At 41.7% G+C, this 18,013-nt stretch overlaps 1 protein-coding gene across 7 annotated transcripts in view; it reads right to left on the reverse strand.

The window, feature by feature from the left end:
• Positions 1-18,013, reverse strand: part of cabin1 (calcineurin binding protein 1) — a 43,275-nt gene that overhangs the window by 10,631 nt on the left and 14,631 nt on the right. For 3 of the 7 annotated variants that reach the window (XM_086030941.1, XM_086030939.1, XM_086030938.1), the window contains 9 exons: positions 17,573-17,784; positions 14,447-14,512; positions 13,718-13,897; positions 13,109-13,503; positions 12,305-12,418; positions 5,788-5,951; positions 5,584-5,680; positions 4,834-5,496; positions 3,553-3,627 (listed from right to left, as the gene is read on the reverse strand). In XM_086030941.1, coding sequence (XP_085887067.1) covers positions 3,553-3,627; positions 4,834-5,496; positions 5,584-5,680; positions 5,788-5,951; positions 12,305-12,418; positions 13,109-13,503; positions 13,718-13,897; positions 14,447-14,512; positions 17,573-17,784 — 1,966 coding nt within the window. The remainder of the gene's footprint in view (positions 1-3,552; positions 3,628-4,833; positions 5,497-5,583; positions 5,681-5,787; positions 5,952-12,304; positions 12,419-13,108; positions 13,504-13,717; positions 13,898-14,446; positions 14,513-17,572; positions 17,785-18,013) is intronic. The other 4 variants (XM_086030943.1, XM_086030942.1, XM_086030944.1 and 1 more) reach the window with 4 other exon arrangements.

Genomic DNA, 18,013 nt, shown 5'->3' on the forward strand with positions numbered 1-18,013 from the left:
ATGATGTGGCGATCTGGCAAATTGGATAAAAAGAGCAACCTTCCCAAACCATGGACAACAATAGAGCTGGCTGTGCAATTAATCGAAATTCAATTACGATTTCGATTATTACACTCCACAATTACAAAATTGGCATAATCGTAAAAAAACGATTATTAATACTAATTTTGAGTTGTTTCGAGGCATGCGCACGCGAGTTACTCCGCCGCGCCGCCCTCTCCAAGCTAGCTAGCTTTTGGACACTAGCCAGCCAGCCAGCTTGCACCCCGCAAGTCACACTGCACACGCTCCTACTCAACGTTTTAACAGAGTAACAGACCTAAAAATGGCACAAGACCTGCCACAGGAACGACTTGTAAACAAGCAAGGCAAGTCGAAATCGCTTATTTGGTTACATTTTGGGTTTGCCGTGGAAGACGGCGAGCAAAGATGTATAAAGTGCAAGTTGTCTCTGCATCCACCGGCAACACAACAAATCTATTCAACCATCGTTTGGTTTACGATGATGTTATGATACACCAAAGGAAGAAAACACAGAGTTAGATCTGGCGTAGTCTGCAACGCAAATCTCTTTATTTTACATACACTACTTTTACTAGCACAAAAATAGAAACCATGCTAAACATTATTACTGTGACTTTAGTTAAATTTCTTGTGTAGTCTATAATATGAAGTCAATTTTTTTTGTGTTCATTTTTGTTTCAAATTGCTTCAAATGCAATTTGCAAACATATTATTGGTCATTTTATTGTCATACAGTTTATATATGGCCTACTGTAATTTAGAAGTATTGCATAGATTAATTACCAGTATGTAACAGTCAACATTTAAATTAGTTTGACCCAATCAGCATATTAAATTGATAATTTATCAGAAACAAATGACTTTAACTTTGTTCACTATGTGTAAATATTACTTTAAAAACAAAACAAAAAGACTCCAGACAAAAATCTAAATGTATAGATGAATAGCATGTCTGTTCCCTCATTTTGAATGCCTTTGACCGGTATCAAAAACAGTCATCACGTTCTAAAAGATCAATATCTTTTGGGCTCAGAAGCACATTGTCAGTTCACACAGTTCGTCACTACGTCAACAAATACAAGTTAAAACTGTACCATGCAAAGTGAAAGCCATGGCTTCTATAGATCCTAACACGGCGCAAACCTTTTAAAATGATTTTTGAAAATCATGGACATTATGTCCTTTGGGCTGAAAAGGGAAAGAACCATCCGAATTGTGAAGGCAACATGAATGCTGCAAGATATATACAGGTATTGGAGCAGCATATGCTTCCATCCGAGCAATGTTTTATTTATTTATTTATTTATTTTTACAGGGACATCCCTGCTTATTTCAGCAAGACAATAACAAGCCACATTCCGCATGTGTTACAACAGCGTGGGACTATTGAGCAACTTAAGTTATTCATCAAGCAAGGATGGGAAAGAATTCCACATACAAAGCTTCAACAATTATTGTCCTCACTTTCCAAAATTGTATTGAATGTTGTTAAAAGAACAGGTACCACAGTAGTAAACATGCCCCTGTCCCAGCTTTTTTGGAATGTGTTGCTGGCATTGAATTCATAATGAGTGAATATATGCAAAAACAAAGTTGATCAGTTTAAACAACATATACATTGTCTCTGGGCTGTATTTAAATAAATATAGGTTGAATAGAATTTGCACATTATTGTTTTTTGTTTTTATTTACATTTTACACAACGTCCCAACCTTGGATTTTTAATTTTTTTTTAGAAAATCTCCACATGCAGCCAGGCTAAGTCTGACAGACCACGGATAGTTCGGGCTGGGTGTGAATAATCCATTACTCATTTTTTGATCATGTCAAATTTGATTGAATTAAGATTTAAGAGATTTTGCTACTTGGTGGGGTAGCAGGCTGATGTTGCTTGAATTGATTGGAATGTAGTTTGATTTTTGCCCTGTGATTGGTTGCCGACCAGTCCACGTTGTACTACGCCTCTCAACCGAAATCAGCTGATATAGGCTTTAGCCAACTCTTGATCCTAATAAAGGGTTACGGTTAGGCTCGTGTCGAGATTGTCGTAAATCAGATTAGCGCAGATGTGGCTGTCGTAAATTAAAAAATAAATAAGTGAATAAAACAGCCCAGCCAATGTTCCTCCTCAGTGCCACACAGGCACCTTGGCACTCTGTACTTGTGTGGGCTTGAAATAATGTGTGGACATGTAAAAGAAGCAAGCACAGAATTTTCATGTTGGGGCCTGGAGCACAGAGGTGTCTCCTCACATTTGCTACTCCGCGACGTGAGCAGTGCAATGATTTCACAAAGACAGCTGTTAGATTAGGCTGCAGAAATAGGAGGCCACCAGATGCAGATTCTAATCTTTTATTAGGATGTGATGAAGAACAGTCAGGGGAAATGGGCAGAAAAAAAATTAGGCACTCAATATAATGTGGTGGTAATTTTATTTTTTATAAGCATCTCCAGGGGAAGTCAACGCAAACATTTTTTTTTTCAAGAATATGTTCTATGCAAGCCCATAGAACAAAAATATTGCGTTTGTGGAATAAGTGTTAATCCACCCATTTTTAGCCATCTGTGGGGGCGGCCATTTTGTCTTCTGTCAACTGAAAATAAATGACATCACAACTGCTCACAATGACCAATCACGGCTCAGATTTAGAAAACAGGTCAGCCGTGATTCGTCGTTGTGAGCAGTTGTGATGTCATTTATTTTCAGTTGACAGAAGACAAAATGGCCGAGCCCAGAGATAGCTAAAAACAAGTGCATGTTGCTGCTTATCTTATATTCCACAAACACAAAATTAATCATAATGCCGTGTTTCAACGAGTGGGCCTGCTGGGAACATATACTTGAAAAAAAAAATTGTTTGGGTTGATTTCCGCTTAAAGTAAAGCAATTAGAAATGTTCAGTTTTGATTACATTTTACTAAAAGATATTCATGTACTGATGCTTCCTTTCTATTTTTGACCAGGTTGTTTGCATTGTGATGGCGCTTATGTGCAGGCGAGGGACAGGCAAACTGCTGTTGTGCTGAGATCAGTGACATAATGGGAACTAGTGAGTAAGGCAGAAGTGTCAATAGGGAGAGGTTCACAGGGTTATATTTAGCGCTGGCATCTACTTGAACGAGTCTGGGGATTACCAAATTATTTATCAATTTGGCACAATTTACCTCATGATGCACAAGATGAAATTCTCACACGCTGAATACAGGCAAACATTTTTGCCAACACATCGCCTTCAAGAAACTATAGCTAAAACCATTGTCAAAAGGAGAGATTATGGTACATGTTTTTTTTTTTGGGGGGGGGGGGGGGGGTTACACAGCACCAAGTGAAACTTGAGTGATATTTAAGTAAGTAAAATAACTGTTGCTGTAACTAACTCTTGAAAGGTTCAACGTCACCGCTAGTCATCACAGGGTATGATAACTTTTTGGTGTGAATTCAAGTCAGACTGAAATGACAGTGTGAATGAATGCTCACCCTGCGGGAGTGCGAATACGCAGTGAGTAAGAGAGATGAGCTGGATGTACCTGTCGCTGGGCAGAAGCAGCCAACTGTATCTGGCAAAATTTCACAGCCTGGTCCAGAGCCACATCCTCATCAACCTGAAGCAACAAGAGCAACAATAGCCATATTAGAGCAGTGTAAGATGCACTTAGGCTTCTTCTTCTTCACAAATCTCTTTCAATGTACTCTTTCTTGCATGTGTCAAATGTACAAAATACAAAACAACTATGGATTTCCAGTTCTGTATAAGAGTGACAATAGTGGATCGATCGGAGATTCACTGGGGTTCCGCACTGTTTGCAGTGGTTGCTCTGAGTGGATGCTAAGCAGCAAAACATGGCGCAATTAGCCGTAATGGTGATCAAACTGCTATAATGTTCCTTTCAGCAGGCTGTTGGATATAGCAGATGTTTTTTTGGGGTTGTTTGATGTTCCCAATACTTTCCACGCCTCACTGAGTATGTACCCCTAGTAAATAGTTTCAAACTTGCTTACATACCTCAGAGAGTGGGTGGCTGGTCATACTATATGGTATATATAATCAAAAGTGGCTGTTCTAAATAATGGGCACATGTGGAACTACTGTAAGGTGCTGCTTGCTGTGCCCACTCGAGTTTGTGTGAGAGAGAAAATCTTGCTGAAGTTAGTTGTTCTCAACATCATCTCACTCTCCCTTCTGGCTACTGCCTTCCCACTCCAGTGCTGTGGCAATGGCGCAATAATTTCTGCGGGGCCAACATTGATCTGCAGCTCAATAAGCTTGTTCTGCAGCCACAGTATTGCACAGTCAGACAACTGTTACAGTCAAACGTGATGCAGTACATCCTTTGCTGGATGGGTGCAGTTAATATTAGGCAGAATTTATATTTGTTATTCTTTATAAAACACTCCATCAGTTTCTGTCCATGACTACACCATACATTTGGGCCATCCCACTTCCATCCATCAATTATCTACGCCGCTTGTCCCTAGAGTCGCAGATGAGCTGATGTCTATCCCAAAGTCACAAGGCCATTGAACTTGCATCAGCAGGAACAACAATAACAAATCCAAATGTATTAAATTGGGTGAAGAGAGAGCAACCACTGAGTATTTTCCATTCAAACCTGTTACATTGTTCAAAAACTGTCAATTGGAACATATTTTATAGAGGTTGTCAACAAGAAGAGGAGTTTGTGAGGAGTAATTTAATCAAAGAGGAGGTCATAAAAGCTTACATGACTTTGGAGAATCAGAAAGAATTATAGCAGAAGCCACACGCTGAATGTGTGAGCAGAGGGAATGTTTTTGTGTGGCACATTTACCTGTTTGATGAGCATGTATGTCTCTGACATTATCTTTTCAATGCGACCTAGGTCATAGGTCATAACTTTCTGCCCTTGTTGCCAAACTCTGTAGGCGTCAAGTAGCAGGGTTTTCCCAGACTCGACATCCTCTAAAAGTTTCCTTTTTCTACAAGGTCTTCGTAGTAAGCCTTGATCAGCGCTGCTCGCTGCCAAAGTGACCTTGCTGGCCGAAGATTGGAGCTGCTGCTGCCTGGAACTAATACTCAGCTCCTCCAGAGACAGCTCTGACGTCCGACTGTTGTCAGTGACTTTTTGCTGGGGCTCTATGACACCCAGCGAGATCTGTGCCTCTTGAGTTTCTGTGGTTGTCGATGGTCTCCTCCAATGTGCAGATTCCAAATCCATTGGCTCCTCTGGCCCTGTTCTGTGCCCCTCACTCCCAGCGGGTTCCAACTTCCCAGGTTGATTGTCGACCTTGCCACCTTTATCTGCAGATGGTGCAAGTGGAGGAATTTGTGGTAGGGAGCCTTCCTTGCGTCCTGTGTCAGTGGTACAAGTCCCCTCTGTGAGCACCGGCCTCTTGGGCTGTGCATGTTTGCTGTCCTCTGAACTTGGCCTGCTGGATGCGGCCGTCGTGGTCATCTCCCCCATGGAGGGGGTCGCCGCTTTGGGAAGCTGCACCTGAAAGACAAAAGAACTACAGTCACAACCAGCAAAAGGAGGTTGTGCTTTTAAGGAAATATAGTAACGTGATGTGTGATTTCTTACCCCACTGAGACTGTTTAGATTGTCCTCCAGGACTTTTACATTGAGGAAAAATGCTCTCTTGGCCAAAACCTGGCGATCAACATCGCGTAAATATTTTCTTGATGGATTTAAGGAGGAGAGAAGGAAGTGAGTGGGAGAGAGAGATGACAGAAGAAATACATAAATGCATAAAGTCAAAAGCAAACACAGGAAATTGGCCCTTACTTTCCCTGGTCAGGGGTTCTCTGCAGCATGAAAGACACTTTGAGCAAGGTGTCGTGATCTTTAAGCTGTGATAGCACCTCCAGCAAGAGGACAATGGATCGGTTCATATGAGATGCAAAACTTCCTGGGCGATCAATCTCATCTACTGGAATACGCCAGATGCCCTGGGGGTGGAAAGGAAATTGAAACAAGGAGCAGAAAGAGCAGTAATTTGTGACTGTGCTACAAATAACTGTTTTGTATGACAAACTGCAGCTTTAATGAAAACACATTGGACATAAACAAGGGGGAAATGGTGTTTAGAGGGAGGTCCCTTGATGCAACTAGTGGCTTTAGTGAGTTGCCTTGTGTTAGAAATGTGCTAGATAAATAAAACTGCCTTGCCTTGCTTGCCTTTATAACCGTAGATGTAAGAAAACCAAAAGACTTTGCGGGGTATGTAGAGTGTAAGCAAACAATCAGCAAGGAAAATATTTGATAGGAAAGACGCAACAGAGCAGAAAGGAACAGAATTAAGCGTGAGTGAAAAACATGGCATTCAAAGAAGCACTAATGAGGGATGGAAAGGCTGCAGGGGAGATCTTGCAGACTGCCTGGACATGTAGGAGGTGGGAGGGAGGCATCGAGAGTGTTTTCTCTGGGCACACATGATAGGAAGCCTCATTAGTTCTCAGTTGTGGCCAAGCAGTGCAACACAGCTACAGAGTGGCGGCCAACAAACATAGGCCATTCCCTGCAGAAGGCGTTGACGTGTCTCTTGCTGGACGAATGCACCTTGTCAGCAAGCATGTGTCTGCTTGGCAGGCTGAATGGCCCTACTTCTATCTAACCTACCGTTTTTTAAATCAATGTAAGTGCAAATGGCGGCCTCGGTTACAGTCAGGAAGCACGCTGCGCAGAGTGCGTATTCTGGCGGCCGAAAATGTGCACGAGGCAAAACAAAGACGATCGTGTGAGGGTGGACCACAACAAATGAGATCTATCAGCTCATGAAGCCCTTGAGAGCCTGTTGGTCCTCTGAACGGACAACTCCAGATGGTCAGTTGGCATTTTCCACGATTCTGGAGGGATATGAAGCGGGAAAGCGCAACGAGGGAAACCTATCAAACGATAATACATATCTAAAGACAAACTTCTACAAAGTAAAGCAGCCACCACCAAAAATGCACAATGTATGAATGTGTTTTGAAAACGTATCATATGTAGTAGCTCTCACCAGTAGCTGTGAATTTTATGCCTGATTTAATCTTCACACATTCTTTGGTGCGTCGACTAATCATAGGATTGAATCTGCAGTGCCAACAATGTTTCCGAAGGCTGAACTCACTGTACGTACATCAGGAAGTATGATGGGCATAGTAAAGTTTTCCCTGCTCAGATTACAAGCACGCAGGAAAAGTATGCTAAGGATACTTTGAACAGCACGGACGAGGATTGTTCAGAGAACCATCAAACCATCATCAACGCAAATCTGTTTTGGGGAATGCAAAGCCATGGCTTTACGAAGATTATTCTGGAGCACAACAGCTAAAGCAGATTTGTAAGACTGAAATGATTTTAAGCATCTTTTTCAGGAGAAAATATAACCAGCGCCAGTGGAGGGACAGCTCTGTTGTGGTGAAGATACCACAGAAAACAATGAGACGGGCAGAGACTGAAGAAAGCAGTGTGTAGAACATGTTCAGAAAAGTATATTTTAAAAGCAAATGCATTGATAGGTCACTGTCTGAGCGTGACAAAAATGAAAACACAGCAAGCTCCCGTCAAGCTTTGCGCATGTGTGTGTCAAATGCAAAAACTTTGCATGTCTTGTCACATGTCTCCAAATGAATAACGTAGTAGCACAAACTCAAAACATTAGCTGGTACAACAAGGGAAAAGTTGGGTGGTCATGTAACTGATAGCAACCAGTGGCAATTGCTGCCGTTAAGCAATCCCGACGACAGCATTCTGCCAGACAGCTATGTGTAAATTGAGGAAGGAGCTATGTTTTTAAACCAAGCTGGTTGTAACCTGCCAATGCTACAAACAATTGTCTGACGCGTGGTACCATTTGTCATCTTGAGCCTTACAAGAAAGAATGACGATTTTTAGATATATTTGCTTTGCATCTGCGCTCACTAATCCCAACTCCAAAGTCTCACAAAACCCCACAACTAAGACTCAGTGTTTCCAAAAGTCTGACAGAAAGCAACTCACCATCCCCAAAGAAGGCTAGTCCTCGTTTCCTATGCTGGTATTTTTTGGAAGGATTCTTGCAGGCGGTAGCAGCGGCAGCATCCCTGGCAGCGCCTCCACCCTAATAGAAGCTCATGTTCGGAGAGCAAGGGGTGGGCTGCATTTGGGTGCGAGGGCAGCGAGAGCTGCAGAGGAGGAAAAGCGGGAAGCTCAGCTACACACGGCAGAACCGACAGAAGAAGAAAGGTAGAACGGTAGCTGCCTTGTCAAGAGGAGAGCCAGCACTGAAGTCAGGGCCTTTGAGCTCAGGACACCGCTGACAGACCAGGAGACTCGGTCCTCTCCTGCCATCTCAAAACAAAAACACCCACGCACTCCAATCTCGACTCTCCCCTGACCCAAGCCTGCTGGAGTTCTCTCCCACCCCCCATGCCCCCCCTCCTCCTCCTGTGCTTTCTCCTGCACTATACACAGTGTACAGCCAGCCCTTGTAGGTCTGTGCCAGCCAATCACATAGGTGGGAGCGGAAAGTCCCGCCTATTACTGCACACCCACACAAACAGAGGAGTGAGAGAGTAATGAGGAAGCAGAACAAGAGCAACACAGAGAGAAGATGAGTGGAGCGAATAACAGCCAAGTGGGAGGGGTAGAGCATGATCATGCTGAAGTCAGAGCAACAGGAAAAGAACATGAGAACATAAACTGGCTGAAAAAGGAACTGAGTGCTACAACAGCAATGCACAAGTGCACACTGCAAAGCTTGGCACACCATGAAAGGCAGAAAACTGGTTTGTATAAACAAACTCCTTATTAACCATGTGAAACAAAACATACGGAACAGTCTTGCCTGAACAGGCAAGAATTCACAGCAGACATCATATTTCCTCGGCCAAGAGCCCTCACCTGCTCCCTTTCAACACTGGCTGTGTCTCTCCAGATGGCCACCGTAAACATACTACACATGCAGAACCTCGTTTATCCTGTTTCCTGTGCGAGCACAGAGGGAAAAAGTGCTGGAAAAGGTCAAGCTGAATCGCAGACAGCCAAGAGAGGCACTGGAATCCCTACTGAGAGCGAGGGCTAGCCCGCTAACATGCAAATCAAAACATTAGAAAAATGTTTTCACTGCTCGATTACCGCTCCCTCAAGAAAGAAAAAAAAAAAAAAACACGGTTCTCCTGGGTGGAGCTCCACCTACGAACACCACACTGCGCAACTGAACACACAAATGTTTGAGTCATACGTCAAGCTGAGGAAAGTATTTCAAGAGTAACTGCTACATGGAACACTGTCGTAGTATTTTACAATAAGGTTCTCCTATTAGGAAAGTTTAAGTGAAGCTGTCATAATCCAAAACCTGTACTAAAGAGATGCTATCAGATTGACATTGGTGTTCAAAATGGGGGTGGAAAGAGACACGCTTTATTTGGTGTTTCAGAGAGGGTAAATGCTCATGAGGGTGGGCTATACAAACTGTGTGTGCGCGTGTGTAAGCATAAAGGGTTGCGTGGTGGTGGGGATGGGTTAAAAACTTGACACCACCGAATCAAATGTGAGCAGGCAGGGCTGATGACTCAATATCACCAAAGCGGAACTATTGTGAGGACAACAAACATTTCATCAATGATGTCTGAGTAAACGACAAAAACACACTGATGGTATGATAGAGCCACTTAAGAGAAGTGAGAGGGCCCACCAACAAGCGATGCACTTCAATCAAATCAATCTGTCACAATTTGGTAGAAGCTCATAAGCAAAGTATTTGGCGAACCTTATTCATATCAAAATGCACGGACAATTACAACCACACCTACGGAGATTATGCCACCAACATACTTTTGAAACAGAACTTGTTCGTATATTCAGAGTCACATTAGTGCAGCAGTGATAAAAATGGGGCAGGCTGGCCTAAATTGGGAACAGACATGTCACCTCACCTTGGCAACGTCATATTTTGTGCATCATGTAGAATTCGTAAATTTGTGGCAGTAGTTGCACGTTACCTTGATGTTTCTGTCAGTTTTCTAGAACAAAAATGTTGTATTAAAACAAAAACACATATGGACTTGTAAGGATGTCAGTAACCATGCTGACTTGCTAGCCGCTCCACAATGCTGACGACTACTCCCATATCAACAAGGCAAAAAAAGTCAGTGCTGGGTAATGACTTGTAATCCTACTTTTGCACAAATTCCATATCCCTCACGACAGTGAGGAAAAGAAATGCTTTGAGAAAGGTGAGGTTACTCTTACCGGTCGATTCAGTGATTCAAGAAAACACATTTGCAATGATTTACTCATTACGTGCTTGCTTTCAGATACACACTAAAGCCTTGACAGTTGGCACAACAGGATGCCAGATTTGCTTCCAAAAGGGGCTCTGCGAGAACCCAAAGGGAGCGAGCTCACTGCAGAGTTCCTGTTCAGCCGTGGCCCACATCGCCTGTGCAATCTGTTACCAGAAAAGGTTTGAGATCTACAGCACATACTACTATATGCAGGATAATATAAATCTCCCCAAAAATCAGACACAAGTGATGGGTATGAGACACAGACGTTTGAGCTTGCATTCTTCTTGCGTTCTCTGAGGAAATAAGTACGCAAGAACAAAATCCAAACCTGAGTTGTTTCTGCACCTCTTTCAATTCAGCGGAAGAGCTGTAAGAACAGACAATAGCTGCAAACTGCATGGGAAGCCAACACAAGCCTTGTGAAGACAGATCATTCACCAATCACCTACTGAGAAATTCCATTTATAGAGCTGCCTATGATCTGTTTTCAGGCCAGATTTCTGAGCAGCCAACTGAATTATGTGAGCCACGGGTGTAAAAAAGGGTAACCCTAATGATATGCCAATACTGTGCTCCACTCACAGCAAACACATGAGCACATCATTAGGAACAAATCACAAGGACACACATCAGTGCTTCACAAGCTCGTCCCTTGAGATTGCGACATAGCTGCAAACATGAGTTACATTCATCCGATGCTGCATTCGACACACCGGCACAACATAATGAGCTCTAATACCAGAGCTGCACGAAGAAATTTCGACTTAATATCAAGATAACTACAACGGTGCTCAATCTGCCCGCCTTGCTTAATTGAAAAAGAAAAAAAATTCTGCCCGGCAGTTCACTACAGCGCCATCTGCTCGATCTGGTGGATCACTGAGCCCACTTGGCGAATATGCAAGTGGACTGTACACCCTTCCACAAGGTTTCACAGTAATCTGTTGTGTAGTTTTTGTGACACTTGCTAACGAACATACAAACTGGTTAACCAGCAAATAGTAATCTACAGATAACCTAGATAGTGGATAGAAGTCTACATAGGCCTGTTAAAATGCCAGGTTTTTGTGATATAAACACAGGTTGACCCATCTTAAAAAAAAAAAAACCCAACAATTTACCACTTGCAATGTGACCTAAAACATCGCTTTTCGAGAGGGGAAACAAAAACAAACAACTGATATAATGTGATTGCACTTGCATCTGTGCACACCGATTCAAAACTGGGGACGTGGCTGTGCTCAGAGTTAATCAAATTCAAACTCAGGTTAAATGGCAGTCAGGAGTCAGGACATACCTGCCACAATTTAAAGTGCCTTTGATTAACCTGGAATAAAGGTTAGATGTTCTAGTAATCTTTTCCTGACATTTTTACTTTTTAGCAGAATGAAGGTTTTGTGCTAATATGAATTGAAACTTCTCCTGATTCCTCAGCCCGAGCTGAAGAAAAACAACAACAGTATTTCAGTTTATTTTTACTTCCCCTCTTGAAAAGACTTCTTTTTTCCCCAGTTGAGTTGTACACGTTCAAGGTCACATTAATGATGAAAAAGTTTGGAAATTATCTAAACATTTTTTTCTAATATCACAAAAAAAAAAAGGCATTTGAACATGGGGGTGTAGACTTTCTATCCAATGAAGCAATTTCAAACTTGGCAAGCTTGGTAAAGGTAATTACTTTTGTTTTACCTTGTCAGAGAGATATTCATTCATTCAGACATTTAACAGTGTGACTGTTGCTTACATCAGGTTGACAAATGTTTCTAGAATTTGCCCTTTTTGTGTAGCAAAATAAACCAAAATAAAAAATGCATGTCTCATGAAGAGTCAGTGCTGTTACATCAATCTTTCTCTGTAGCAGTTAAAAGTGAGCAAGATTATACTCCATTTCTTTTGAGTCTTATGACCATAAATTAAGCCTGCCATTTATATAGATGAATGTTAAATGAGTCAGTGATAAGTGTTATTTACAAAAAGCTAGTAAGAAATGTGCAGTGATGAAATGACACGTGAAAAACAACATAAAATGAACTGTGGACTGAACTTACATTGAACAGGTTTGTCTTGTTTCTTTCACAGAAGAGTCCTTGTGCAGGCATGTGCTTCTGTTGTTGCCATGGGACACTGCTTCCTAGCAACACATCTCGGGCCCACTGTAGATTCTGTGGTAATAAATAAATTAATAAAAAACATGTCTCCATTTAAATAAACACAACATTCAACTACCATCATGTGGATCGCATTCCATCATTACAATAACGTGACGTGATGAATAAACATTTTGCTTGCTGACGTGTTGTGTAAACATCTGCTAAAATCTAAACGCTGCTCATTTACAATCAGGAAAGCCCACACCATCTTCCACAACCTTGAAACCTAAGATGCAGAGAGCTAGGAAAAGCTAAGGTAAAATACCCTCTGAATACCCTAACCCTGAACATTTCAAAGTGTTATAATAATAATAATAATAAAAAAATGTGTATTAGTGGAGTTTTATCTCCATTACAATGGATCAAAGAACAGACAGAAAGGTGCCCCTACAGTATAGCTGAGTACAGCATCTCTGTGCCAAACTGGCTGAAAAAGCATGGTTGTCAACCCACGCATACCTCTACCCACAGAGATTTGGAGCTCACATAGTCTTCTTCAGCAACTAATGTGCAATGAATGAAATCTAATGCAAATCAGAACAGTTGACAGGAAAATGAGGCGGCCATTGCCGCTGATATTGTTACCGATTCTGATTACCTGTAGTCTATAGATAGCTGAGGGTTAAGTTTAATTGTATACTGTGCTGGTAGCACACAATGGGCAGCAGTCATTAGTTAACAAGTTAACAGAGGTGGACTGACCTGGTGGGTTTTGCTGTTGGTGTAAAAGAAAGCCAGGCGGTAGAGACTCTTGTAGTGTTGAGGAAACCGCCCAAGGCAGAGGAAAAGAGAGCGGACGCACATTTCCACCAGCATTTTTTTCTGGTCAGCATGTTCTTCAGGCAGGGCCTTGGGTACCTCGATTACCTCAGCGGGAGGCTCCGGCTTCTTTTTGCCTTCGCTGGCTGGGGTTTGGGAAGCGGACTGTTGAGAGGAAGCTGCTTTTGGAGGAGTGGCTGGTACAAGCACAGGCGGAAGGCAGACATCTGCAGAGATTTTGGGAGTTGAAGCCTCAGGGAGGGTCACCACTACCATTTCCACTATTTCCTCAACCACATTTTCCTCTGTCTGGGGGACAGTCTGATCTCCATGTGACTCTGATGTAGGAAACAGCAAATACAACACTTAGAAGAATGCCCCGTAACACCCCGATTCAGGGTGACTACAGTGGTGAAATGGAAGGAGAATTATTAAAAAAAATAAAGTAGTGTGAACCAAATGAGCATTTCAATACGTGTACACGCATAGTGAGACCATACTGTTAATTTTCAGACATTTTTTTCAGGCTACAAATAGTGAGTCCTAGTATACCTGCGTCCTCGGACGCAGGTTGTCCTTCCTTCACAGGCGTCGTGCTCTCTGAAGACGACGAACTGACTTTCCCGCAGGCAGGTTTGTGGCTACTGTCTTGTGAGCTGGTGGGATCTGTGAAAGCATCCTGGGTGGAGTTGGAGTCAGAAAGCATCACCACCTCGCTGTCCTGACTGCGTTCTGCCCAAAAAAACAACACAAGTCATTTCACCAGTTGAATGGCTATGGATCTATGGAAAATCATGAAAGAGCATTTCAAGTTAATTTTGCCTAACAATTAGCTATATATGGGTCTTTAGTTCAAGTGTGCTATACTGTACATGTTTTCAAGATATTGATGACCTAAAGTCCAAAGTGAGTCACACAGACTTTAAGTAATCACAATAACAAGGAGGTTGTAACACAATGGGTGTTAGGTAGGGTGGGCAGGGTTGGACAGTTTGGAAAACTATGTCAGAGTTCCCCTAAATTGTTATTAGAGATATGGAGAATCATTGGCAGAGAACTGTATATAACCAAATGAGGAGTGGAGGATAACACACACACGGGAATTTTCAAAAGATTCACAGTCATGAGTAAACAGCAAACATCTTATGGCACTGTAGGTGAGTAATTGAAGTTAGAACTGTGCAAATGGGTGCCTCTGTTAAGAATGCACTTCATTACAGAGCTGTTTTCTGACTGAAGACATAGCCTCTGAGAGAGTTTGGTGGGTTTGGAGAGCAGTACCATTCAGGGAAGCCAGCCACATTGAAGACCTGGGCAAGCAGTAATCATGGTCAAACTCTGGTGAGGCTGTTGAAGATATGGGGAGCTGGTTTTACAACAATATCAAGCAGAACTGTACCTCTGAATGCATTTTATACATTACATTTAAAATGCAGACTGGTTATAAAAAAAAAAAAAAACCAAAAAAACAAAACATACATTTTTGACAAATGGGGGCATAAAAGCCAATCCCCTTGTAGAACCCAATTCAGACAATATATTATTTTTTTTTCCCATTTCTTTGCAACAATGACAATAAAGACATTCATATTCTCAGGCAATAATGTTTCTCTATTACACTACACGTAACTTTACCTTTTGCCTTGTGAGCCTGAATCGAGATTGACAATATCATTAAGTGGTCAGTGTGAGCTGAGATCTCACGATTAATAGGACATCTAAGATAAAGCTACGATTGTCTATCAATGTGTTGACACAGACTAAAGAGAAAATAACTGTGGAAAGACAGAGGACAATCATCATGAAGACTAGATGTCTGAATCAGGCCTTACACTCTTATCGCCGGAATGTGCTTTAAGCAGAAAGATTGGCTAATACGTGCATGGTGCCACATTTCCATAACTTCGGTTTCAGTTCTTTGCCAACAACAGACCACCCACTGTTTTTTGAGTTTGCTCATTTGCACTAATTGGATAGCATTTCCAAATATGTCCTATTAGTGCGATGAACACATGAATCACACAGGACAACTCCAGGGAGTCCGGATTTTTAGTCAAGTTAAGCCCACACTGAAATCTAACAAAACACAACTACGTGAAGCACCAGACAATAAGGTGAAGTGTGTTAAGGTTTTGAGTTTACTTAGTACTGAAGACAGCGACCCCATTGGAACTACATGCATATAAATGGCAAAGCAGGTGGTAAAAGCAGGCAGGCAAAAGAGGTAGCAGGCAGGTAGGTAGGGAGGAAGGAAAAAAATCTGGAAAAGGGGGACAAAACTGGCAACATGGGCAATATGGCTGCATTATAAGCACATTCAAGCTTAAAGTGGAACATGGAATTCGTGGTAAGACAGTTTTTTATTCAGTAAAATGATCAGGTCTCCGCCCCCACAGTTTTCCTTGTGGACAAGACCCTTTCAAATATTTGAGACAAATTTTCCTTTAATTACATTGCTTACCTGCTTAAACTATGTATTCCATATAGAAACAAAAATATCTATGCATTGTAATATCTGGATGGCATAATTAGAGTCGACAAATCTTTAAAAAAAAAAGTAAATATAAAGACCATACATAAAGAGTTAGGGTCTTGTAAGCTTGTCAAGTGTATTACTTTTCTTAGAGTGTTTCACAAAAAAACATTTGCATGTGGTTTATTTGTACACACCCTTACACTAAGTGGATAACTTATTGCAACACTAAGATTTTGGACCGTGGCAACCTTTGTCTATTCAACCAGAAGATCGTTTGTGGGGTCAGAGAATATTAATGTCAAAGCAAAAAACGCCCTTTCCTAAACTATCAGACAAAACAAAAGTCAGGAGAAATCAAGGGCCCAAACCCCAAACAATTGATTTGTAAGGTTAAAAGGGAAACTAAACCCAGAAAAGGTTTAAGCAAGAATCATTTCTGTGTGTTGATATTTGTAAAAACACGGTACTCTAATATTGCATTTGTGGAATAAGACTTAAACAGAATAATTAATCAATGAAAGAGGGTGCCATGTTGGGCAGAATAATTATCAGCTCCACACCGGAAGTGAAGACAAAATTACACTAGCACGTTACCTGCTAATATAGCCGGCCATTTACCTGTGCCAGCTGACAGACTTTTGAGAATGATGGATTTAATCATTTGATCTTGTGTAGACCATGGCTAACATGCAAAACGTGCAGCGGTCATCAGAGGAAGTGTAGCCAAGAGTCAAAGCATTGTACATCAACTTCTTGATAAGGAAGGGATCAGGATCAGCTTACAACTCAGTAAGTACATGTAGATGATGATTATGTTTATGATCATGGCTTACTATGAGAATTTTGCACACGGAATCAAGTGAATGTTGGCTGTGATTTCAGAATATTTACTGCCGGTAACTCTATCGTTTTAAGTAAAGTAAAAGTAAAGTTAGAAAAGTGGGCAGGGATTGGCTCAAGTACATCACATTCCTGTGAATTCACAATGCGAGAGTGAAAAGACCTTCAAATGGCAGACCCTAAAAGTTAATAGATTTGGCTTCCCCTTTAAATATCATATTTATTTATTCATCCAGTTTAATTTCCTATTCATTGTGGAAGTGATGAAATGGCCGCCCCAGCTGGGATGGTTAAAAACGGGTGGATTTTGCTGCTTAACTCATATTCCACAAACACAACATTAATAACAATGCCATGTTTAAACTACCGGTACTGAAGAAACATAGAACATCTTATTCCAAAGAATTTAGATGGGTGGGGGTTCAGTCAGTCTAATGAATTTGTTATATATGGTTAAGAAACGATTTCTTTCTTCATGCTTGCCATTTTTAATTTATTACAGTATTTGAATTATTCCTTAACATTTATCTCATTTATTGCATTTTGATGTACTAATCTCAGTCAATTCTATGCTCTTATTAAACATTATTACATTATATTCGTAATGACTCTTAATGTATAGGTTTTTTGTAACCATCTGTTTCTGTATTTGTCCGTTTATTGTCTATGAGCTGCTTCAAATCAAGTGCCTCTTGAACCAATTAAATTGTTCGAACTGAAATTGTGGTTGTAAGCATCGATGGACCAACTATATTAGGAGAAGCAAACTGACAAACTTTTAAAGGAAAGCAAAAAGGAAAAAGCTGTGGCAAGCCACACGCAGGCTTGTGCACATTCCGGCCAGTGTGCCCTCAAAAAGCGCAATATACCGCTGTTTCGGTAATGCAATGTAGGTAGTCAAGTAGACTATAGCCATATTGCCCATTTCACCACATCCCTATCATCCAGTGCAAAGGGTCCATTGTAACTCAAGCCAAGGCCACACAACATGGTGATTATCAAACTGAGAACTCCTCAGTGGACCTCCTGGCCCAGTGCAAAAAGGGCAAAGGGCCCAAGCCCAGAGACAGTGCCTAGGACTGTGACTGTACCATCAGCCTGCTGTTCCTCATGCCGCTGCTGCTGCCACTGCTGCCGTCGGAGAGTTTTGCGTTTGGCGTAATCGTGGTCAAACGGCGTGGCCACGTAGAGCGGGGATGTCACACCTGGAGTGGCACCTGATGGAAGCGAAGAGCTGAGGATGTTGCCTATGCCTACCGAAGAACTATTAAAGTCTTCATCTATCACAGAGGTAGATTTCTCCCTGAAACGAATGAGGAAACATTATTTTTACAATGAAATTTTTACAATGAAAGATTTAATCATGACTGTAGGGTGAGCATCTATGGCAGGCATGGACAAACTAACGCCCACGGGCCGGGGCTTTTTAATCCGGACCGCCGAACTTGTCCAACTAAAAAAAAATAAATCAGAAACATTCAATGATTTCATCTTGTCCCTGCAGCGCCCGTGTTTCCCCAGTAGATGGCGGA

This window comes from Filicampus tigris, chromosome 5, assembly GCF_054856515.1.
Source record: "Filicampus tigris isolate MCC_2025a chromosome 5, RoL_Ftig_1.0, whole genome shotgun sequence".
Lineage (NCBI taxonomy): Eukaryota > Metazoa > Chordata > Actinopteri > Syngnathiformes > Syngnathidae > Filicampus > Filicampus tigris.